The sequence below is a fragment of the Pimephales promelas genome, chromosome 14, assembly GCF_988280905.1.
Source record: "Pimephales promelas chromosome 14, fPimPro1.hap1.1, whole genome shotgun sequence".
NCBI lineage: Eukaryota > Metazoa > Chordata > Actinopteri > Cypriniformes > Leuciscidae > Pimephales > Pimephales promelas.
The window spans coordinates 1040001-1064000 of record NC_142782.1 but is presented as its reverse complement, the minus strand read 5'-3'; the positions used below and the strand labels follow the sequence as shown (position 1 = coordinate 1064000).

Below are 24000 nucleotides of genomic sequence, written 5' to 3'. Positions count from 1 at the left end.
AGGTGGAGACGTAAGGACGATGGTCTCAGGTGGAGCCGAGGAAGTGAGGAGTCAATGTGGAGACATAAGGACGACGGTCTCAGGTGGAGCCGAGGGAGTGAGGAGTCAATGTAGAGACGTAAGGACGATGGTCTCAGGTGGAGCCGATGGAGTGAGGAGTCAAGGTAGAGTCATGAGGACGACACTCTCACGTGGAGCCGAGGGAGCGAGAAGTCAAGGTGGAGCTGTAAGGACGACGGTCTCAGGTGGAGCCGAGGGAGCGAGAAGTCAAGGTGGAGCTGTAAGGACGACGGTCTCAGGTGGAGCCGAGGGAGCGAGAAGTCAAGGTGGAGCTGTAAGGACGACGGTCTCAGGTGGAGCCGAGGGAGCGAGAAGTCAAGGTGGAGCTGTAAGGACGACGGTCTCAGGTGGAGCCGAGGGAGCGAGTAGTCAAGGTGGAGCCATAAGGACGACGGTCTCAGGTGGAGCCGAGGGAGCGAGTAGTCAAGGTGGAGCCATAAGGACGACGCGAGGAGTCAACAGGCATTAAAAGACAGGCATGGTGCTAATTTTTTCACATTATTAGATCTTTACAATAGAGTTTGAGTTCAGCACACTCGCATCAGTCTTTGGAGTTTGGGTGAGGCTCCATTCCATATCTAGCCTGGATGCCACCCCGAACTCCGCCCACATAATTTTTTGATCGGGAAGTTCGGGCTGGACTCGATCCATTGAGGAGTAATTATGATTAGACAAGAAACGTTCGGGCCAATCAAATTGCCAAGGCGGGCTTTATACGATGATGGACAGATGATCTGCAGGGACGTAATCATCACGTTATCAAAGAGCACTTGACTGGTTTCCCTCAGAGATGACTGCAGCTGGAGAATTGAGATGTATAGATTCCGCTATCACGTCTGTTGTGAAATAAATCGACAGCGCATTCATTTTAATAGACGAACAGAGAACTGCAATCAAGGCATTTGTCGATCGGAAAGATTTTTTTGTCGTCCTTCCTACATGATTCGGGAAAAGTGTAACTTATCAGCTGGCTCTGACGGTCGTTAAAAAGGGACGTAATGAAAAGCCTGTGGTCGTTGTGGTTTCTCCTTTGGTGGCACTCATGGAGAAGTAAGTAAAAGAAGCAACACTCGTTATTTAACTTCTAAAATAAGTAACTTCTTGAAAACTGCGCTATGCAAAGTAGTTGACTCACTGCGTTGCTCTGATTGGTTGTAGGTTTACCGATTATCCAATTGAGTGCAGAGTTTTTTTTTCCTGGTCCGGTAACGACACGCCTCATAATAAAAGCCCTACGGAGGAGTTTCAGACTCATATTCTCACTAGATTATGAGTATGACGAAGTCAGGCTATTCCATATCCTCATTCTCGATTAGTATTTCCACTGAATCGACACGGGAACTGGCTCACACACCTGGTCAGACATGGCTCCTCAACTATGTTTAGTTCACACTGCACGATTATAGCCCCGATTTTTACTCACCAACAGGTTTAGCAAAATCTCCACCATATGCCCCAATTCATTGGCAAATCATAGGCTTTGAATTATCAAAGATCTGAGACAATCGCAATGTGTTCTGCCTGAAAAATACATCGGCAAAAACCTACAGCCAATGAGAGAGCAAGATGCAGGACAGTGGGATGTTCAGGGAGGAGTTATAGACCAGAATATCAGTATTTTAATGGATATATTTACAATTATATCAAACAGAAACTAAGCACAAACATTTGCTTGCAGAACACAGTCATTGCTCCCCTCGTCTCCCCAACCATCTCCTCCTGCATAATCTGTTTTTCTTGTTCTCCTTTTCACTGCAAATCAGCACACACACAATCTATATTGCAAGCTTCTTGCAGGCTATAATTTGTAATAATTTCAGTCTTGCGTGAGAACTCTGCATGCGGGATCTTGCATTATTTCCTGATCGCTTCTCGCATGTGTCTGGTTGTGAAACATAGTTTGCGGACCAGACAGAGTTGTCTGCGATTCTTCCTATTGTGTGTGAGTGTGTGAGAGAGTGTGTGAGAGAGTGAGTGAGTCAGTGAGTGAGAGTGTGTGTGAGTGAGTGAGAGTGTGTGTGAGTATACTGAATATAGTGTGCACAGTATAAAAACTACTATGTCGGGAAGTCCCCATAAAACATGGAAACCCTACGTGTGTGTGTGTGTTTGTGTGTGTAAAGAGCATGAATTATCATTGCAGCTATTGCTTAGATTTAGGAGTGCCTCTCAATAAGCCCCAAAACAGAGCTCAACTTTCTTTAATAAATACAATTTTTATTTTAAATTATGAATTCAAAGTGGAAATGAATCATTCTCCGTAATTGATAATTTTACACACAGAATATGGTGTATTTCCCAGTGATCTGCAATAAACACATGTAGGATGAGGAATAGATTGGTGTCTGTGTATGACAGACGGTTGAACAATAAGAGGGATTAATGACATCAACTGAAAATGAAAACAGGGTTTTGTTGTTGTTGTTGTATTTTGAAAGATTATGAATCCTCTTTTCTCGTATTTGGAATGACATGAGTTTGTGACGTGTTCGTAATATTACCAGGAGCGTGCGTTTGGAGACAGTGAATGGGGTAAAATGTGCTTAATTAAAACAGTGTTCTATAATTAAGGAATCTCCAGATTGTTCTCAAAGGCAGATGTAGTCGGATTTAGCTCATTAGACACACACACACACACACACACACACACACACACACACAGACGGTTAAGCAGGTTTGGCAGGTGTAGTCCACTGAACAACAGCAGGTGCAGTCGGTGACAGCTCTGTCTGTCACAGGTGTGTGTGTGTGTGTGTGTGTGTGTGTGCTTTACATATTCATAACAGGGAGGAGGCTGAATACACACACACACACACACACGCACACACACAGTTTGAGTCAGCCCTAAGGAAAAAAACATATTGGACTTCCAGAGCATGAAGTAAGTCTCTGTTTTTCTCTATTTCTGTGACTTTATGGATATTTTTTCAGTTTGTAAACGTCAACCTCATCTTGTTTATATTCTCCAATCGACTCTAAGATTGACTTCCAGTGCCGGTCTGGAGTATCGTTCGTGTTTGAGTTCGAGATCTCTTAGTTTTCTCTTAGCTCACTGTGAGATGATCTGAAACGGTTATGGACTTATCCACCTCAGATCTAGGGTCAGTCCTGTGAAATGTGTTGTTAATCTAAACGTATTTGACTTCAAGTCTGTCGAGGCAAACTTTCATGCAAATCGAGTGTGAGCTGTAACTGTGTGTGTGCTGACGGTTCAGTCTGTGTGTGATATATTGTGTGAAATATCTCACATTTTGGTGGTGTTTTTTTGTTCATTACAACCTCTGGTCTAATGTCTTTGGGCAACAACATGATGTCAAAAACACACACTCACTCGTGATCTAAAGTCGTGTTACAGGTCAATGTTCGAGTGTAAATGTTGGGGAAGTGTTTGTGATGTACTGATGATAAACTAAACAAAAAATGATAAACTATACGTTTAATAATCACTAGGAACTGTAACACACACACACGACATGAACTGAAGATTAGGTTTAAATACACACATGTAACACAGATGATGGTGATTCATCGATGAGATAATAAACAAGCGCATCTATGGAAACTAACAGGATGACAACAGAAACCAGGAACAGGAACTAAAGCGCAGGAAGAGGACAGAATATTAAAATCGTGACCATATTCAAATAAAGTACAGCCATGAGACTTTTAAAACACAACTCACAGTCTAACTCTCGTGTGGAAGCTTTAAAGCATATGGTAATGTCCTCGTGACACACACACTCACACCAGGAAGCTGTTGTGGAAACGTGAAACTGCTGATGGTTTCATAAGCTTGTGATTGGTTTCTATTCTTTAATTCAATTCTATATCAATTAATAGGCTGAACTGGTGGGGAAAAAATAGATTCTGTTCAGTATCGCAATATTTTGCACACACAATTATATTGATACAGTAACGCAAAGTATTGCAATATTTAAGTATAAAATTGTCTGTTTTACTTTCGGGTTTTCTGCTTTACAGGGCACATTTCCTTATTTTATTTTTTTCTAAATGTACAGTGTACATTAATCAACATTCAGAAAGATGTAAATATACCCAAGCTAACCCAAAGGCTAATGTAATGCTGGAAACTATACAGGGAATGTCAAAATTAATGTATTTGTAGGCTGTTTACATTTTATGTTTCAAGTTTTTAAAATAATAATGTTTAGTAATAATATAAGCGTTTAAATGGTGGCTGTCGTAAAGCCATGAAGGATTTATTCAAAAAACACATATTGAAGAACACGGAGTAAAAATATAATAATGATGTAATATAGTAATCCGAAAGCTCCTCTCTATAGTTATTTTTTACTTATTGTGTTTAAGGTCCGTATTATGCCCCTTTTCACAAGATGTAAAATAAGTCTCTGACGTCCCCAGAATATGTATGTGAAGTTTCAGCTTAAATTGTCATTTTTTGTGGCTCAGAAAAACGCGCTGTGTGAGAGTGTGCCCTTTAAATGCAAATGAGCTGCTGCTGCCGGCACAGGGGGCGGAGCTTCATGAGCTCGCGCTCAGTCTCTCAGGACAATTTCACCTCACGGAATGATGATGGTAATATCAGAAACTCTCAGTAACGGTGTTCATTTCCAGTCGGACAATAATGCCTACAGAGTCAGAGTGCTGTATAGAGATGGAACAGGTATAGTTTAGTAGTTTAATTACGGTTATTATAACGTATTTGTCATCTGCTTGTATCCATTATTAATTAATAGCCAAGTCTGCTGTTGTGTTTCAGACCAGGTCGGAATGATGATCAAACATATACTGATGAGTTTAATAAAGTTTATTGTACATCACACAAAAGATAAAGCGTCAGTTTTACTTCAGAAAATCACCGTAAGAGCTGAGTAAACACAGTAAGTTATGTTGAGGGAGTTGAGGGAACGTTCCTGTGGGCGGACGCTAGAAAGCTGATCTACTGACGTCATTAAGAAGGAAGTAGAGGGATGTAGTCCAAACGGGCCGTTCGATGTAGGCTACTTCTGTTCAATAAAATATCTCGCTTGGCATTGAACTTTGAGCTTTATAATTTTACAGATATTATTTATACTCTAACAACAACATTACACACTAACTAAAGTTTGAAACATGGGATCACGAAGAACGGGACCTTTAAATATCTTTTCTGAGGTAAATGTGACTGATATTATTGTTATAGTTCTCTCGCTGTTTTATTGACGATTGAAACACGGATTGATGAATTATCTGAGACATGACGGATTTCAGTATCTTTCATCATTTCTTCTGATGTTCATCATGTTTATTTGCTGCTGTAACCTGTCACACATATTAAACACACACACACACACACACAATTATGGACAGAATCTGAAAGCTGAGACTGTTTCATATCAGAAGTAACTGCTTATTTCTATTTATTAAATGGGAGGAGCTGCAAAGTTTTGTTCATTCATCAACTGAAAACAGACTAAAAGATCAATTCATGGGATTTAAACAGGAATATCGGTGCTTCAAAATCAAAACCGGTTTAATCTGAATTTCTTCGTCCAGTTCTGGTCAACTCCGTATCATCACACACACATTAATGCTCTGTGTTTCTCTGTAGATTTGTATTCCTGTGGATCAGTAGAGCGGCCTCAGAAAAAGAACACCCCGCCCCCACTCAGGCCATGCCCCGCCCATCTCACCGAGAGGCCACGCCCCCTCTCCGTAGCCACGCCCCTGAAGCCCAGAGCACAGAAACCACACGGTATTAAACTGGTTTTCCCGTCGTTCACCCCAGCAGTCCTGACACGAGTCAATGATTTTATTCATCCCATCGCTGTTGTTCTTCTCTTTTCTTTTGCAGCATAAATGTGTGTTTGCAACGTGTGTGAGCTATTTTTGTGGCTTTCACATATAGTGCAAAACAGACAGAGGAAGGAAGTGCAGACAACACACTCTCTGCTTCCTGAATTCAGCTCGACTTTATAAATTGCATCATTAACTTTATATTTCACTCATCTCTAACATAAACACACAACTCCTCTACAAACACAGAAATTAATTCTCATTTGAAGCAGTTTATGCGCTCATGCACACACACACACTTCATCATCTGTGTGTGTGTGTGTGTGTATCTCGCAGTGTAACCGCAGCACTTTTCGCATGCTCATCTCCACTTCCTGTTCTCACTTCAGGAAGCTGACAGTTTCTCGGACAGCTGAAGGCTTTCCATCTCTGCTGGTTTTCGATTGCTTGTTTGCATGCGACTCTCCCGGATTCAGAGCGATGGGAATAGAGGATGTGTGATCGCGTGTGTCTAAGTGTGTTCTGTGTGTGTGTGTCTCTCAGCGCCCCCTAAACCTGTGCACCTGCGACCCGTTCCCCGTCTCGCCCCGAGACCCGGAGGCCCGTGTGCCGGGCCGGATCATCCGCAGCGACTCCAGGTACAAGATCCACCTTAGCTAATATTAGTTTACGCTATTGCTAATGCACTGACGAACTGGATTTGTATGAACTAGCATTAACAAAGATTAATAAATACTGTAGCAAACGCATTGCTCATGTTAGTTAATGTTGCTAATGAACCTTATTGTAAAGTGATCATTTGATGCACACACATTGTACTTGTATTTTAAAAATACATGCATTTCACTTTAATATTCCTTGATTTGTATATATTCTCTAATTAAAATACTTATTAAACATGCAACAGAAACGAAAAACATGCATAAATCGCCCTAAACCAGCACCGTTCTAACCCGACCCGTGTGTGTGTGTGTGTGACGGCATCAGCACTGTAAGCTCACACACACCTAATAGAGAGTGTTAAAGCGTGTGTTTAACTGTTCCATCACGGGTCATCATGTGCTGTGTTGAGTTAAACTGGTTTCAGAACGGATGAGCTTCACACTGTCACTGAACTGGGGTAGTCTGAATAAAAACACTAGCGTTCTGTTCAAAATTCAGATCATACGTGATGTTTTCATCATTGAGTTTGTTCTTTCTGTGTAGAAATACGGCTGAGTTTAGCGTCAAATATCTATATTTAGCGTCATAATCTTTACACGCTGTAGATGTGTTTGCATGAACTCGCATGACACTGGAAATGCCTTTATAAAGGGAATCATTATAGGGTAGGGCTGCATTATTATGATGACTAATCATCATTATTGTTGATTATCGCTCTTCATTGTTGTTGATTATCGCTCTAAGGCGTTTGTGAGTTAGTCACGCACTGAATAAAAACAAGCTTTCAGTGGATTTCTTCTGAATCTACTTGCCTCTGATTGGATGATGCCTTTATATGCTCATGCACTGATTGGTTAAAAAACAACGCTGAAAAATGATTCATATTTCACTTTAATCACTACTGTCGTGATTCATCTTGATTGTGCAGAGCCATGTCATTATCTTGCATCTGGGGCTTTTTGTTCATTTTCCTGGCTTTTCTATTAAATAAATGCATTTTTCGTTTTCATTTACACGATCAATCTACTTGCATTTTAATTGAAAGAAATAAACACTTTACAGGTTACAGGTTTACAGGTTATATTTCTAATATAACTAACATACTGAAGCTTTTATTGATCTGAGTTATTGTTCATTTCAGTCTCAAAAGTTCTGTTATTAAGTGTCTGTTAATATTATTTACAGCCGACATGAGCTAACAATGAACAGTTTTTATTAATAACGTTAACAAAGATGGATTAATACCATAACAAATGTTTTAGTTCATGTCAGTAAATGCATTAAAGGAGTAGTTCACTTTTAAAAAAACTTTTGCTGATAATTTACTCACCCCTATGTCATCCAAGATGTCCATGTCTTTCTTTCTTCAGTCGGAAAGAAATTAAGGTTTTTGATGAAAATATTCCAGGATTTTCTCCATATAATGGACTTCAATGGGGTCCAAATGAGAGTTTCAGTGCAAACTGTTCAAAGGGCTTTAAATGATTCCAGACGATGAATAAGGGTCTTATCAAGCGAAATGTAATGAATAAATAACAAAGTTTAAGTTTTATAAGCTCAAATGCTCGCCTTGCTCTGTTCTGTGATGCGCATTCGTGACTTCGAACTCGTTCATCAAAATGAACGAATCTTTTTTCGAGTTATTTGGTTCATTCAACGAAATTCAAACAAATTTTTAAAAAGTTACCTACTTTAACCAACCGAGACTAACAGGAGCTTGTGAAGTAACACAATAACTCTAACTCTATATTAGCTAACACTTTATCTTACAGTGTCCCTGTTACACGTCTTACATCTACTCACTATAGGAGAAACAGTAAATAATGCAACATAACAAGCAACTAACCCTCAACCAAAGCCGAACCCAGACTATATATGAAGGACTGTTGTTTATTTGTAGAATTACACTGTAACAAGAGCACCTTAAACCACAGGGTTGCACTTTATTTGAAGGTGTCCGTGTCGCAGTGAAATTATACATTTAAGTACTGAGTAATATTAAATATTGACATTAGAGCCAGACCGATATATCATTTTCCATAATATCGGTATCGGCAGTTATAATGGCCGATAAATGAATATTTAAAAACTACAATAAAAATGGACGAAACACGCTTTAATCATCTCTCCTTGGCCTGTTATATTGAAAATGTATGTTTTACAATTTGCAGTATGATGTTATCCATTGCTAAATTATGGCTCATCATAGACTAGCTAGCTAATGCCACTATCATCAGTGGAAGACCGCTAACGTTAACATTAATGAGCTTGGAAACCACAATGAACTTTTTCTGCCTAAATAAAGTAATGATTACCGTATTTATAACTTGCATATCTCTAGTTACAGTCCCTGCATTGTAAATTGTAAATTATACTTGTGAGGAGTGAACATTTAGACATAGAGAAAAAGTATCAAACGTATCTTGTGCATAAAAGTTAGCTTTTCTTTTACACGTGTGTGAAATCCAACAAAATATCGGCCGATATATCGGAATATCGGATTTTAAATCCCAAAAATATTTGTGTTACTTGGCCCTGAAGAAGACCAGTTGTGGTACGGTTTGGTTGAGGGTTGCATAAATGTTTTTACTCTAGTATATGTAATACTATAAAATAAAGTGTAAGCCTGTATTATCGTCCCGATGTGAAGTTTTTCAAACACTCGAGCTCGTTAAAGCAGGATGGATTCTGATTGGCTATTGTTGGTTTTTCCTATAAACATGTGTGAAGATGCTCAATGTTTTGCATTGACTGTTATTGTCTCTTTATCTTTCAAGGTTTCCGGTTCTGGGTGTCCAGCGAAGGAGCGGCATGGATCCTCCGGCCGCACAGGATTCTGGGGATTTTGTCTCTGCGGAAGGACTAGTGTTTAAACCCAGTGAACTCTCAGAGCTCTTGGGATTGTCCAGCGTAAACTCACGAACGGACTCTGTGAACGACGTGGAAATTGCAGACGGACTTCAAAAAGAGCACGAGACGCTCTCCAGCGGTGGACTGGAGGATCATCAGGAGCCGGCGCAGAATCCCGAACCCAGCGGGAAGATCCCGAACCGGGACAGCGGGATCGACAGCCCCTCGTGCGGGGCGGAGGGCGAGGGCTTCCACAGCGAGGACCGCATCGAGGAGGAGCAGGACCGGAGCGACACACACGCCGAGAGCCTGTGTCCCGCGGGGAGCAAACGGGACTCGACTCCGGATGAAGACAGTGATCTGGACGAGGGGAACGAGGACGATCCCGAGAGCCTGGAGCTCAGAGTAAGAGCACATATGCACATCTTTAGTTTGTCCCGTACCTGTCGTCTCACTTTATTCGATGTAATTTCCCCTAGTCGATCATTCATCCCTTAAAGGAGTAGTTCACTTTTAAAAAAGCTTTTGCTGATGATTTACTCACCCCCATGTCATCCAAGATGTCCACGTCTTTCTTTCCTCAGTCGAAAAGAAATTAAGGTTTTTGATGAAAACATTCCAGGATTTTCTCCATATAATGGACTTCAATGGGGTCCAAACGGTTCAAGGTCCAAATGAGCGTTTCAGTGCAAACTGTTCAAAGGGCTTTAAACGATTCCAGACGATGAATAAGGGTCTTACCAAGCGAAACGATAGCTCATTTAATAAATAAATAACAAAGTTTAAGTTTTATAAGCTCAAATGCTCGTCTTGCTCTGTTTTGTGACTCTCCTGTTCGAACTCGTTCATCAGAATGAACAAATCTTTTTCCGAACGAGTCAATTCATTCGTTTCGTTTGTTGAATGAACCAAATGACACGAAAAAATATTTGTTCATTTTGATGTTTGCACTGAAACTGTCTTTTGGACCTTGAACCCTTTGGGCCCCATTGAAGTCCTTTATATGGAGAAAATCCTGGAATGTTTTCATCAAAAACATTTATTTCTTTTCGACTGAAGAAAGAAAGACATGGACATCTTGGATGACATGGGGGCGAGTAAATCATCAGCAAAAGTTTTTTTGAAAGTGAGCTACTCCTTTAAAACTCATCTTTGATCACCAGAATGACATTTTTAAATGTTTTTTTCCTTCGTCATGCCTTAATATATCTTGAATGTAACTCGACACCCTCGCCCCATTTAGTATGCGTGGTTCTATGAATATGCAAATGAGCCCCGCCTCCACTCACTCCTCTAGTTGACGATCACACGTTGATCTGATTGGTTACAAGGTGGTTTGTGACGTCAGAAACACCAGCGATTTCAAAGCGTGTTTTTGAGACTGTCTTTGGTTCACTGCAGTTTTAAGGAGAAAATACTGTCGACCTATGAACTTACACATGGTGTGTGTTCAAGCGGATTAAAAACACCACATATAAACTACATTATAAGCTGAAATCCCCTTTATAACCCCAGCCAGAGGAAGATTGTTCACATGCGTCTCTTCCCCGAAATACGCATATATGAGCTCACAACGCCCCGTGTTACTGCGCATATCCTCATCTGCATATCATTAGCATATGCATATTCATCACATGTTTAACAGTTCGAGACATTATGAGAATACGGATGTGCGTCACATTACATTGATAAAAATCAGTTAGTAGGCGAACGCGAACCTCGCCTTGTGTTTGATTAAATAAATCAAACCGTGTAAAATACATTTCAGAGAAATGAAAGTTTTTCCACCAGTCCAATTAGTATTTTAATTGCTTTATTTTTTTTTTAATGTAAACAGATTGTCCTTATTGTGCATTATCGATCATGATTTGCATCTCTGCTGTTATCATGCGCTGAGCAAACATGAACGCACCGCAGACTCGGGACTCAGGAGAAGTGTTCAACAGCACTACTAATATTGCTATTTATTAGAGTATTAAAAACTGTTGTAATGATTTCATGTCATTTAAGTGCTTAACTCCATTAATGAGAATGGCTTATTTAATGTACATGTGTATATCAGATGTAAAACCATTTTAAAAAACAGTTTAAATCATTATTTTATTCATTTATATTAGGGCTGTGCAAAAATTAATTGCGATTAATCGCATCCAAAATAAAAGTCTGTGTTTGCATAATATATTTGTGTGTGCTGTATATAATTATTTTTTATATATAAATACACACACATGCATGCATATATTTAAGAAAATGTGTTATTCATATATAAAATATTTATATAATATATATTATGTATTTATAAATATATACAGAATTTCAGCGCAAATAATTCTTAAATATATACATGCATGCATAGGTATTTATATATACAAAATAATTATATACAGCACACACAAATATATAATGTAAACACAGACTTTTATTTTGGATGCGATTAATCGCAATTAACTTTTGCACAGCCCTAATTTATATTGTTATTGTGTACATGCACTGGCAAGACACTATCATTACAGATATTCCCAATGCAGAGACATTCAAAATACCACTGATCTCAACAGAGTTTGATGATGTGTGTAAAATAAGTGACACACACACAACTGGGTTAAAGTCTGTTTTTATGATCTCTCGGACCCGTTTCTCGCATCTCTTCACACACTGATCTCAGTATCAGTGTATATGAGTGTGTGTGTGTGGATCATTAACTTCTTTTGGAATGAAATTAACTCTTTTCTCACACACAAACACCAGTAAAACTGAACGTTCAGGCCAGTTTACAGACTCTTTACAAAACTGTTAAACTTCAGGAACAAACCAAACGTAATAGAAACTGAGCAAGACGGCGATTAGCTGCACTTCTACCGTAACGCCGAATCGAAATAAGTTAGATGTTAGCTAGATGCTAATGAGTTGATTTGAGACGTGAATGGAGTTCAGTGGATGTGAAGCTGACGCTGAGGAACGAGTACTCGAGTGTGTAGACACTAATCAACAGCTGATATTTCCCCTCAGTTTGTGTGTGTGTGTGTGTGTGTGTGTGTTGTGGTGTCGTGCAACAGTTATGTGTCAGAGACCTGAGGAAGTGAACATTATAAGTAGTGTGTGTTTCATGTGTGCTGGGCGGGGGTGGCACTTTCTGATCGTGTTGTTTTGTCACTGTGTGTGTGTGTGTGTGTGTGTGTGTCCGGCTTCATTGACTCGATGGAAACCGTTGGTTGTTCAGTACACATGTGTGTATTAATAAGAGCGTGTTTAATTTACACACAGCACTATTTTAAACACAATACACTTTCAGTCGCTGTAAGAACAAGATAAAACTCTTACTGGAAATGTCACACACACACACACACACACACTATCTTTTCTCACTTTCTAGCACACACATTCTCACTCACACAAACACACACACACACACAATATCTTCTGTCACTCAATCTCACACACAGACACACACTCTTTTCTCACTCTATCACACACACACACACGCACACATATATGTCCTGATCTCTGACAGTGTTTGTGTCCAGACATCATCGCCACCTTCAGGAGGACAGATGAACTACATCATCACAGAGACTCACACTCTCACACTCCTCGGGTCAACGGCGACCCCATACACTTTATTTAACACAATATTTCTATACACTTTTAAAATTATTAGAAAAAACATTCTTTTAGAAACTCGTTTTTTGTGAAGGTCCGAGTTTAAGGGTTGACGTGATTTGTTTAGATGAACTTGTTTCTTCGGCCCTATGTTCATCGCATGGGACAGTTGACCGTAATCGCAGTCCACAGACGAGGAGTGTTAAATCCGTCATGAGGGTGTGTGTGTGAGGGTGTGTGTGTAAACGTGTGCCGATCCCTCACTCGACAGGTTCACCCGCTCCCCAACACACTCGTGTTTTCAGGATCTTTTCTTCTCTCTCGCATTCATCACACACACACGTCGTGCTCCAAAACACTGTGCGGCGTCACATGATGACGCAGGAGTGTGTGTTAGAGCCGGTGAGGTGTGTGACCGGAATGATCTTTGTGTTCGTTCAGCAGGAGTCGCCCTACACACACACACACACACACACACACACACACACACGCCCAAATACCAAACCGCCATCGAGGTCTCCTGCGAGCTTCCTCCGTTGTGTCCACACACACACACCTCTGGCCTTTCCTGTGTGTCCTGGTGTGAGCTGCACATCTGCTCGGAGGAAAGGTGTGTGTTTGGTGAACAGCTGACGTGTTGATGTGCGTTTAATAGGCATGTTGTCACAGGATGTGGGATGAGCCGCGAGAACACACACACACATTTAGCTGCTGATCTACATCAGTGTGTTGCACACACTCTCGCCTGTATTCAACATAATAATTTGTCTAATATGCCACTTTTATGCATATGGTGTTCATAAAGCTGAAACCTGACATTATATTTTGGGCTGAGAAGTGAAGCGTTTTACGGGCAGTTTAACCCTCGTCCATCAATTAAAAAAAGTTACTCATAGGTAAAAAGAGGACAAAAATATCCATGCCAAAAAAATGTGACGCTTCGGAGCACAGACTTAAGTTTGTATCATTTTAAAGAAGACCCTTTGCAGATTATTGTTGAAGTAAAATAAATAAATAAATAAGTAAATCCCAAAAAAAAGTTATATAGGTATAAGTTTATGAAAATTATTTATACAAAATATTTTATATAAAATATATATATTATAAATCAGGTTGAACTCAAAACTACAATAAAATCAAAGCCATAAATCTAAATAGGTTGTGTTCCAAATTTGAGGTTCATATCTGAAAAAATGAGCTTTCGGTAACAGTTTGTTTGGGTGTAGTAACATATTTTCCCCATTGGGTGGCAGCAAAACCCCACTGGAGTGGGGTTTCACAGTGAATGGATTTGAATTTACAGTTTTTCTCTCTCAGTATTACAAACACACACACACACTCATATTTTTTTATAACACACATACTAACCACACTCTGACATCCATACCAACACACCCACACAAATATCGTTGCATAATTTATCCAGTTGGCTCTATAATATGCCGAACCAGAAAACAGGAATAAAGCGATATTTGTTTTATTGGCCAAACTTAAAAAAAAAAAAAATGGCACCATCTGATAAAAAAATAGTAAAAAATAACATTTTGAAGCCTTGCCATCAGAATGAAAGCCTCTTAACAAAGATTGCATAATTTTATGGTTAACTGAACCGGGGATTAAAAATGGCAGTTTTAATGGGTTTCAATGGGGACAATTTTGTCCAAAAGGTGTTTTTTTGTACCTAATGCAAAAAAAAAATTTTTTTAAGAAAATGACGGTAAAATAGTAAAATTCCAATAAAAATACACACCTGTGCCAAGTTTTTTGCAGTTAGCTTTAACACAGGCAAAGTGATCAAAAAAAAAAAACAACTGAAAAGGACAAAAATGTCCATAAGGATGCACATGATTTGCATTTAAATTCGTCATGAAAATAATCACAAAGCTTCATTGTTAAGGTGCGAAATATATTTCTTTTGTTTTAGAGGGTGAAATATGAGCTGGATGTACGAGTTTAGATCCAGATTTATTCATATACCATAAATCATAATGAATATTACGTTGCCGGGTTACACTTTTATTGTAAGGCGTCTCTAATTTACTGTGATTAACATTAATAGACAAGCCACACGTTAGCATCTGATGTTCAGCGTCACTCTGGCAGAGACTGTAGATTAACAACATACACACGTTTAAGCTAGTGTGTGTGTGTGTGTGTGTGTTGAGAGATACAGCAAAAACACCCAATTTGTGTCTGTGTAAATAAAGCCACACTGATGGACAGCATTTCAAATAATCTTTCCTGTCAGGCTTCAGTGGTTACACACACACACACACACACACACACTTACAGGCTTCAGTGGTAAAACACCGGCTGATTCGGACTCTCTCTCTCTCACACACACACACACACACACTTTATAAACCACCGTTGATGAAAAAGATGATTGACAGGTGTTATTGTTATGGTGTTATTTATTTATGTGTATGTCAGTTGTTGAGTTTCGGCCAAGCAAAATTACTTTTTTTTAAAATAAAAAAGTAAAGAGAGTCGAACACAATGTGGAGCAGAATGTAGTTGCTATGTGATTAGTTTAGCTTATTACGTCTCATCCCGGCTGAAGCTCTGAGTCGTCTGCTCTGTGTGTGAAGCTCAACTGGGTTTTGCACATTTCTTGTGAGTTGGGGTTGCTCTTAATATTTATGGTAATATTTCTCTCTCTCTCTCTCAGGGTTTGCAGTCTGAGTCTCAGAAGCTGTTGAATATCGCTAAAGAGTTGCTTCAAACAGAAGAAGCGTATGTGAAACGACTGAACCTGCTGGACCAGGTAATACACACACACACACACACACGGATCATTAGCTCTGTTTCCTTTTTTGTGTAATTCAGTTATTTGAGTTTCTCATTATTTACATGGAGATGAATAATACTTCTTCCTATTTCTGACACTTCCTCTTCATCTATTTTCTCTCCAATCCATGATTTTTGATCTTGTGTGTAAATGATTTCTTGGGGGAAAATCGACACTCATCCATAAACACACTTAACAACTGTCTGAGTGATCGAACTGGGTGAAGACAGACCATGAGTGACAATGTTACATCATTTCAATGTCTCTATCCTGCACTGTTAAAACATAGAAACCTCTCTCTCTCTTTCTCTCTCTCTGTGTGTGTGTGTGTGTCAGGTGTTCTGTGCCCGTCTGACAGAGGCTGGTGTCCCTGCTGACGTCATCACAGGAATCTTCTCCAACATCTCCTGCATCCGCCTCTTTCACCAGCAGTTCCTCCTGCCTGAACTACAGACACGCATCACACAGGAGTGGTGAGACACACGCACACACACACACACACACACACACACTCGTATCGCAATATATCATGTTATATCGTATCGTGACACATGTATCACAATATGTATCGTATCACAATATATCATGTTATATCGTATCGTGACACATGTATCACAATATGTATCGTATCGCAATATATCGTGTTATATCGTATCGTGACACATGTATCGTTTTGCAATATACTGTGTTATATCGTATCGTTACACATGTATCGCAATATGTATCGTATCGCAATATATCATGTTATATCGTATCGTGACACATGTATCGTTTTGCAATATACTGTGTTATATCGTATCGTTACACATGTATCGCAATATGTATCGTTTTGCAATATATCATGTTATATCGTATCGTGACACATGTATCACAATATGTATCGTATCACAATATATTGTGTTATATCGTATCGTGACACATGTATCACTATGTATCATATCACAATATATCGTTATATTGTATCGTGACATGTATCACAATATGTATTGTATCGCAATATATCGTGTTATATCGTATCGCTACACACGTATCGTATTGCAATATACTGTGTTATATCGTATCGTCACACATGTATCGCAATATGTGTCGTATCGCAATATATTGTGTTATATCGTATCATTACACATGTATCGCAATATGTATCGTATCGCAATATATCATGTTATATCGTATCGTGACACATGTATCGTTTTGCAATATACTGTGTTATATCGTATCGTTACACATGTATCGCAATATGTATCGTTTTGCAATATATCATGTTATATCGTATCGTGACACTTGTATCGCAATATGTATCATATCGCAATACATCATGTTATATCGTATCATGACACATGTATCACAATATGTATCGTATCACAATATATTGTGTTATATCGTATCGTGACACATGTATCACTATGTATCATATCACAATATATTGTTATATTGTATCGTGACATGTATCACAATATGTATTGTATCGCAATATATCGTGTTATATCGTATCGCTACACACGTATCGTATTGCAATATACTGTGTTATATCGTATCGTCACACATGTATCGCAATATGTGTCGTATCGCAATATATTGTGTTATATCGTATCATTACACATGTATCGCAATATGTGTCGTATCGCAATATATTGTGTTATATCGTATCGTTACACATGTATCGCAATATGTATCATATCGCAATATATCGTTATATTGTATCATGACACATTTATCACAATATGTATTGTATCGCAATATATCGTGACACATGTATCGCAATATGTATCGAATCGCAATACATCGTGTTATATCATATCATGACGCATGTATTGCAATATGTATCGTATCGCAATATATTGTTATATTGTATCGTGACATGTATCGCAATATGTATGTAATCGCAATATATCGTGTGTTATATCGTATCGTGACACATGTATAGCAGTATGTATGATATCGCAATATTTCGTTATATTGTATCATGACACGTGTATCGCAATATGTATCGTATCGCAATATATCGTTATATTGTATTGCGACACATCTATCGCAATATGTATTGTATCGCAATGGCCCTTGCCATTTCCCAGCCCTAGTCGTTATATAGTAGTGAGCGTTCAGAATATAGCAGGATGATAAATAAACAAATGAAAGTGTGTGTGTGTTAAACAAATGAGAGTGTGTGTGTGTTTGTGTGTCAGGAGCTGTAATCCCCGCATAGGAGACATCCTGCAGAAGTTAGCGCCGTTCCTGAAGATGTACGGCGAGTACGTGAAGAACTTCGATCGGGCGATGGAGCTGGTGAACACGTGGACTCAGCGCAACGGCGTCTTCAAGAGTGTGGTGCAGAGCATCCAGGTGTGTGTGTGAGGAACTCATGTGCATGTGATGACAGATGTGTGAGGAACTCATGTGTGTGTGTGTGTGTGTGTGTGTGTGTGTGTGTGCAGAAGCAGGAGGTGTGTGGGAATCTGACGCTGCAGCATCACATGCTGGAGCCGGTGCAGCGCATCCCCCGTTACGAGCTGCTGCTCAAAGACTACCTGAAGAAACTCCCCGCCGGAGCGGCCGACCGCAGAGACGCCGAGAGTGAGTGTCGGAGTGATCATGCTTTACATCACACTCAAATAAAGCTCAAGTAGAAATATTACCGGGAAAACATCAAAGTCCTCCTGTAGTGCATCATTATATCCCTTAAAACTCATCTTTCATCTCCAATATTACAAATTCCATGAAAAAAAACGTTATGCCTCAAAATATCTTGAATGTAACTCGACACCCCCTCCTCATTTAGAATGCCCGGTTCTATGAATATGGAAATGAGCCCCGCCTCCTCTCACTCACTCACTTGACAATCACACGTTGTATTTAAACATGTTGTTTGTTATCTCACTGTAACAAACATCATACAATAGTTCAATTCTTTTTAATTATTCAAGACTTCCCGATAATAACCTAATAACACACGTGTGTGTGTGTGTGTGTGAAGTGCACACAGAGCACATTATATGGTGAGGTCCCGCTCTCGACTTCTGACGCACGAGGGCCGTCACGTGTAACTCTGCATTTCACTGCTACTTCATACATACCGTATATTTATATGCTTACATTGTATTTTTATACTTTATTATTTATACTTTATTGATTGATTGCCACATTCCACGACATACTTAATAATTGTATTATATATTTATTTAACCTGTCATCTCTCTTTTTGAGGACAGACAGGAAAGTAAAGTTTGGTTTGATTATTGCAAAAGTTGAAAAAAAAACGTGTTTACCGTAAAGCAAATGTTCGAAAAACTAAACAAATAAATAAATAATTAAAATAAAATCTAAAAAATCTTTTTGTTCCAACTTTGAAGTTGAAAAATTAAGCCGATAAAAGTTTGTAAAGTACTGGTTTATGTCATGTTTACACTTAGTTTAATCTTTTGAATGATTCCTGATTTATGATGATGTGTCAGTTATGCCTGTTAATGCTTCATTATTAACTATATTTGTCGATGTCTGAGCTGACTGTTTTTTAATGATGTTTGATTATACAGAAGTGACTGATGTGTGTGTGTGTGTGTGTGTGTGTCAGATGCTCTGGAGCTGATCTCCACGGCTGCAAACCACTCCAACGCTGCCATCAGGAAAATGGTGAGAATTTCTTTATTTTCATCTCACAGACAGGATGTGCTGATACCATTTCCTGTGTGTGTGTGTGTGTGTGTGTGTGTGTGTGTGTGAGTGTGTGAGCAGGGACTCCTGGGTTGAATGCTCTATAGTACTCTCACTTCTCTATCGGCCTCTCTTTAATGCTGTCATGCGGCCAATCACAGTTCTTCTTTTCATCTAATGAGTTTGTGAATGCTAAACGTTACAAATGACTGACCTTTCCCTCTCTTTGTGTGTGTGTGTGTGTGTGTGTGTGCGTGCAGGAGAAGATGCACAAGCTGTTGGAGGTGTACGAGCGGCTGGGCGGAGAGGAGGACATCGTTAATCCTGCTAATGAGTTCATTAAGGAAGGACACATCAAGAAGATGTCGGCGAAGAACGGCACGGCTCAGGACCGATACCTCTATCTGGTGCGTCTCCTCCGCTTACGGCAGTTTATCGGGAACATTCAGATCTGAGTCCTGATCCAGAGAGCCGGCGTCATGAATAGATATGAAACCGCTTCACTAACAGGCTTTTAACATCTCACTATCATTATATCTGTCTTACAATCACTCAGATGATCACAGGAGTGCTGGAGAAAGATTATAGATCAGATATAAACACTGATAAAATAGAGCAAATCAGCTTTTGAAAGTAACTTGAGGCTTCACATAAAGATTGCATTACATCGTTACTCCAGTAGGGGGAGACAAGAGACTTAAAATATGTGTCATTGAATCATTCACTCAAGAGATTCATCCAGTAATGAAACAAGTGAAGTCATTATGAGTGAGTCATTGAAACATTCACTGAATAGATTCATTCAAAAACAATGATTCTTCTAGTAATGAAACAAATTAAGTTTTCATGAGTGAGTCATTGAATCATTCACTCAATAGATTCATTCAAAAACAATGATTATTCTATTCTAGTAATGAAACAAATGAAGTCTTTATGAGTGAGTCATTGAATCATGCACTCACATCTGTTTTTTTTTTTAAATTAATGAATTAAATGAATATTGAATATAATTGAATGAATTAAATATTTTTTAAATAGACTGCAGCAATTAACATTGAGTCAGAAGCTCAGTAAATGAGGTTATTTTGTTTAGTTGTGTGTTCTGAATCGCGGGTGAGTCAAGGAGAAGTGAAGACTTTATGAGTGAGTCATTGAATCATTCACTTAAGAGATTCATCCAGTAAAGAAGCAAGTGAAGTCTTTATGAGTGAGTCATTGAATCATTCACTCAAGAGATTAATCCAGTAATGAAACAAATGAAGTCTTTATGAGTGAGTCATTAAATCATTCACTCAAGAGATTCATCCAGTAAAGAAGCAAGTGAAGTCTTTATGAGTGAGTCATTGAATCATTCACTCAAGAGATTCATCCAGTAATGAAACAAATGAAGTCTTTATGAGTGAGTCATTAAATCATTCACTCAAGAGATTAATCCAGTAAAGAAGCAAGTGAAGTCTTTATGAGTGAGTCATTGAATCATTCACTCAAGAGATTCATCCAGTAAAGAAGCAAGTGAAGTCTTTATGAGTGAGTCATTGAATCATTCACTCAAGAGATTCATCCAGTATTGAAACAAATGAAGTCTTTATGAGTGAGTCATTGAATCATTCACTCAAGAAATTAATCCAGTAATGAAACAAATGAAGTCTTTATGAGTGAGTCATTGAATCATTCACTCACACCTTTTTTTTTAAATAATTAAAATGAATTAGATATTTTTTAAATAGACCGCAGCAATTAACATTGAGCCAGAAGCTCAGTAAATGAGGTTATTTTGTTTAGTTGTGTGTTCTGAATCGCGGGAGAATCATGTACGGCTGAAACTCGAAAAATGAGAATATGGTGCAAAAGTTCATTTATTTTAGTGAAACTAATATATTATATAGACTCATTACATGCTAAGTGAAATATTTCAAGCCTTTATATGTTATAATTGTGATATTATGAAAACCCTAAAGTCAAAATGAGAATACAGTGAAAAGGTCATGATATAATGAACACACAGAAGAGTAATGTTCATGATGATGTTTCTGCTCTGACAGTTCAATAACATGGTGCTGTACTGTGTGCCGAAGCTGAGGCTCATGGGACAGAAGTTCAGCGTTCGAGAGCGCATCGATATCGCCGGGATGGAGGTACGACTTCAGCTTTATCTCTCTGTACATATGTTAGTAATGTTGATAATCTGATATTATATTGTATAACTGCTTCTGCTGTTCAGATTCTTCATGTGTATTATCAGCTGTGTGTGAATAACTGCTGTGTGTTCTGTAACATGAGCAATCTCCGGTCTTTATCTCTCACTCACGCAGGTCCAGGGAAACGTCAAGCAGAACGTCCCGCACGCGTTCACCATCATCGGCAAACAGCGCTCGCTCGACCTGCAGGCCAGGTGACTGAACCTCACAACACCTGACACCGCTCAGCCTTACCACAGAATATCTCAATCTTCAGTCTGATGGGGTTTAACCCTTTATGATCATAGATCTGAGCTTAAAGGATTAGTTCACTTCAGAATAATAATCTCCTGATACGTACAACCGGCACATCCTGGAACTTAACCGTCAATTTTGTCCCCGCCCCCTTTTGAGGGAAACAAACTAGACTCCCCATAGACTTCAATACAAAATAACGGCAAAAACCAACGTCCGTACACAGACGACAGGCGGAAGTAACTTAAGAACAGGGTCCCTGCGGGTCCTTAAAACGTCGTAAATAAAATTTTCGCTTTTTACGGTCTTAAAATCAGAAATTTCCGATAAGGAGGTCTTAAATTTCACGTACGGACCTTAAATTTCTTGTCCGACTCGTCATCCGTTTTTTTTTGTTTGGTTTACAGACTGTGTTTACGGGCGTTTATGCTTGGTTGCCAGATTTAAATAATTAAATCCCCAGTCAGAGCTTTTCTGTTAAAAGAACATGTTTTGTACCCGGTCTTGTCAATAGTATCTGGCAACCATGCTCTACACTGCTGAAGAAGTGCGGGTGATCTGAAAACACAGACAAGTAGCTGGAGTTCACTGATCTTTATTTGAGTTTATCTACTTGAATTAATTAAAGTGTCATTCAGTTGGTCTTTATTCTGTCACGAGCTGTTTGTGCGACTGAATCTGCGATCAATAAAGGCTGATATCCAGCAGTGTTTTTAATGTTGATCATATTATTGCTGTTTTGCAAAAGAAAGCCACTGCAGCACACAGCGGTGATTCGAATTTCGTGAGATTCAATGACCCGTTCCTAAATACAGCCATTTGCTTTTGTATGTTTGTTACTGATGAATGAATGACTCGATAACGGATGACTCGCTCATAAAGACAGTGACTTACCGCCCCCTACTGGCGATTTTAATTTAATGTTTAAAAGTATTACCTCGTTTTTACCATCATTGGATATTTATTGAACATTGTTTTATTTAAAGCATTATTTATTTTACGAAAGTATTTATACAGGTAAAAAATGAACTGGAAAAAATCGATTAAAAGGGGCAGATATTGTCCCTAAATGGAAAAGGTGTGACGGCAGTCGAAGTGCATGAGGGGTTACAGTAATCTAAAAATTTGGACTGAGGAACAGGGATATGTAGAATTGCACACGTGCTACTGCTTAAGAGTGCATTGTCAATACAGCCTGTTTCCTTGATTCAAATGTCTTATAAGCTTAATTGAATTGGCCTAAAGTGAAAAATTATAATGTCTAAAGACTACATATAAAATAGCTACCAAGATTAATGTTGGTAACTGAAGTTTGACTAAAAGTAATGACTAAAAGTTGACAAAAAAATGCAATGACTTTGTCAACTAAAACTAGACGAAAACTATGAAAGACAAAATTACTGACTAAAATGTGACTAAGACCAATAAGCATTTTAAAACAAAAAAAAAGACTAAAACAAAAATGGCTGCCAAAATTATTAAATTGTCGTGTCGTGCTGATTATTTTCCTTTTTTTTTGTCGTGGTAAAGTCTTAAATTTGCCTTTTAGAGAACTTAAAAAGGTCTTAAAAGTCATTAAATTTGCTGTTAAAAAATGTGCAGATACCCTGTAAGAAATCACTTATATAAAACATGTCAAGTAATTAAATGTCCACCCTGCCTGCCACAGAGCATGAAAGATACCTGCCATCATCATCATAAATTCATAATATATACATTAAGGTTTTTTTTTTTTTTTTTTAGATTTGTTTTTATTAACATTTACTTACAAGATGTTAATAGAGTGTACAAAGGATCTACAGTTTGATACATTACTTGCATCTTAAGTACAATGAATGAACATTTTCAAATTTTGAACATCAGACAGAAAATAAATAAAAAGTAAATAAAATCAAATATTAAAAGAAAAGCTAATATCACATAAACATTTCCCATCCCATCCCACCCCCCACCCTCTTCCCATGTATGGTTTTCAATTTCTTTTCATTTATATATATATATTTTTTTTTATTTATTTATTTATATAAGCTTACATTAAGGTTTTTTACTTTAAAAAACGACATAAAATCATTCAGGGGCTTACCTGGTGACTCGATGAGGTACAATTAAATGTCTGGGTAAGACACCTCTGGCCACTGGGTGGGGTTGTTACACCAATTTGACGCTGGGACATGTTTTTAAATTGGCCAAATTGAGTTT

The 24000-nt window shown here is 38.6% G+C and overlaps 1 protein-coding gene across 8 annotated transcripts in view; it reads left to right on the top strand.

Moving 5' to 3' along the window:
* fgd (faciogenital dysplasia) overlaps positions 1 to 24000 on the top strand; it is a 38741-nt gene that overhangs the window by 10090 nt on the left and 4651 nt on the right. For 3 of the 8 annotated variants that reach the window (XM_039674839.2, XM_089119235.1, XM_039674833.2), the window contains 10 exons: positions 6361 to 6455; positions 9258 to 9735; positions 15602 to 15697; positions 16058 to 16194; positions 17905 to 18061; positions 18154 to 18292; positions 19290 to 19348; positions 19630 to 19776; positions 21412 to 21504; positions 21682 to 21761. In XM_039674839.2, the coding sequence (XP_039530773.2) occupies positions 9292 to 9735; positions 15602 to 15697; positions 16058 to 16194; positions 17905 to 18061; positions 18154 to 18292; positions 19290 to 19348; positions 19630 to 19776; positions 21412 to 21504; positions 21682 to 21761 (1352 nt within the window). In that variant the 5' untranslated portion in view covers positions 6361 to 6455; positions 9258 to 9291. Of the gene's footprint in view, positions 1 to 2878; positions 2942 to 4569; positions 4706 to 5632; positions 5777 to 6360; positions 6456 to 9257; positions 9736 to 15601; positions 15698 to 16057; positions 16195 to 17904; positions 18062 to 18153; positions 18293 to 19289; positions 19349 to 19629; positions 19777 to 21411; positions 21505 to 21681; positions 21762 to 24000 lie in introns of those variants that run through there. The other 5 variants (XM_039674838.2, XM_089119236.1, XM_039674836.2 and 2 more) reach the window with 4 other exon arrangements.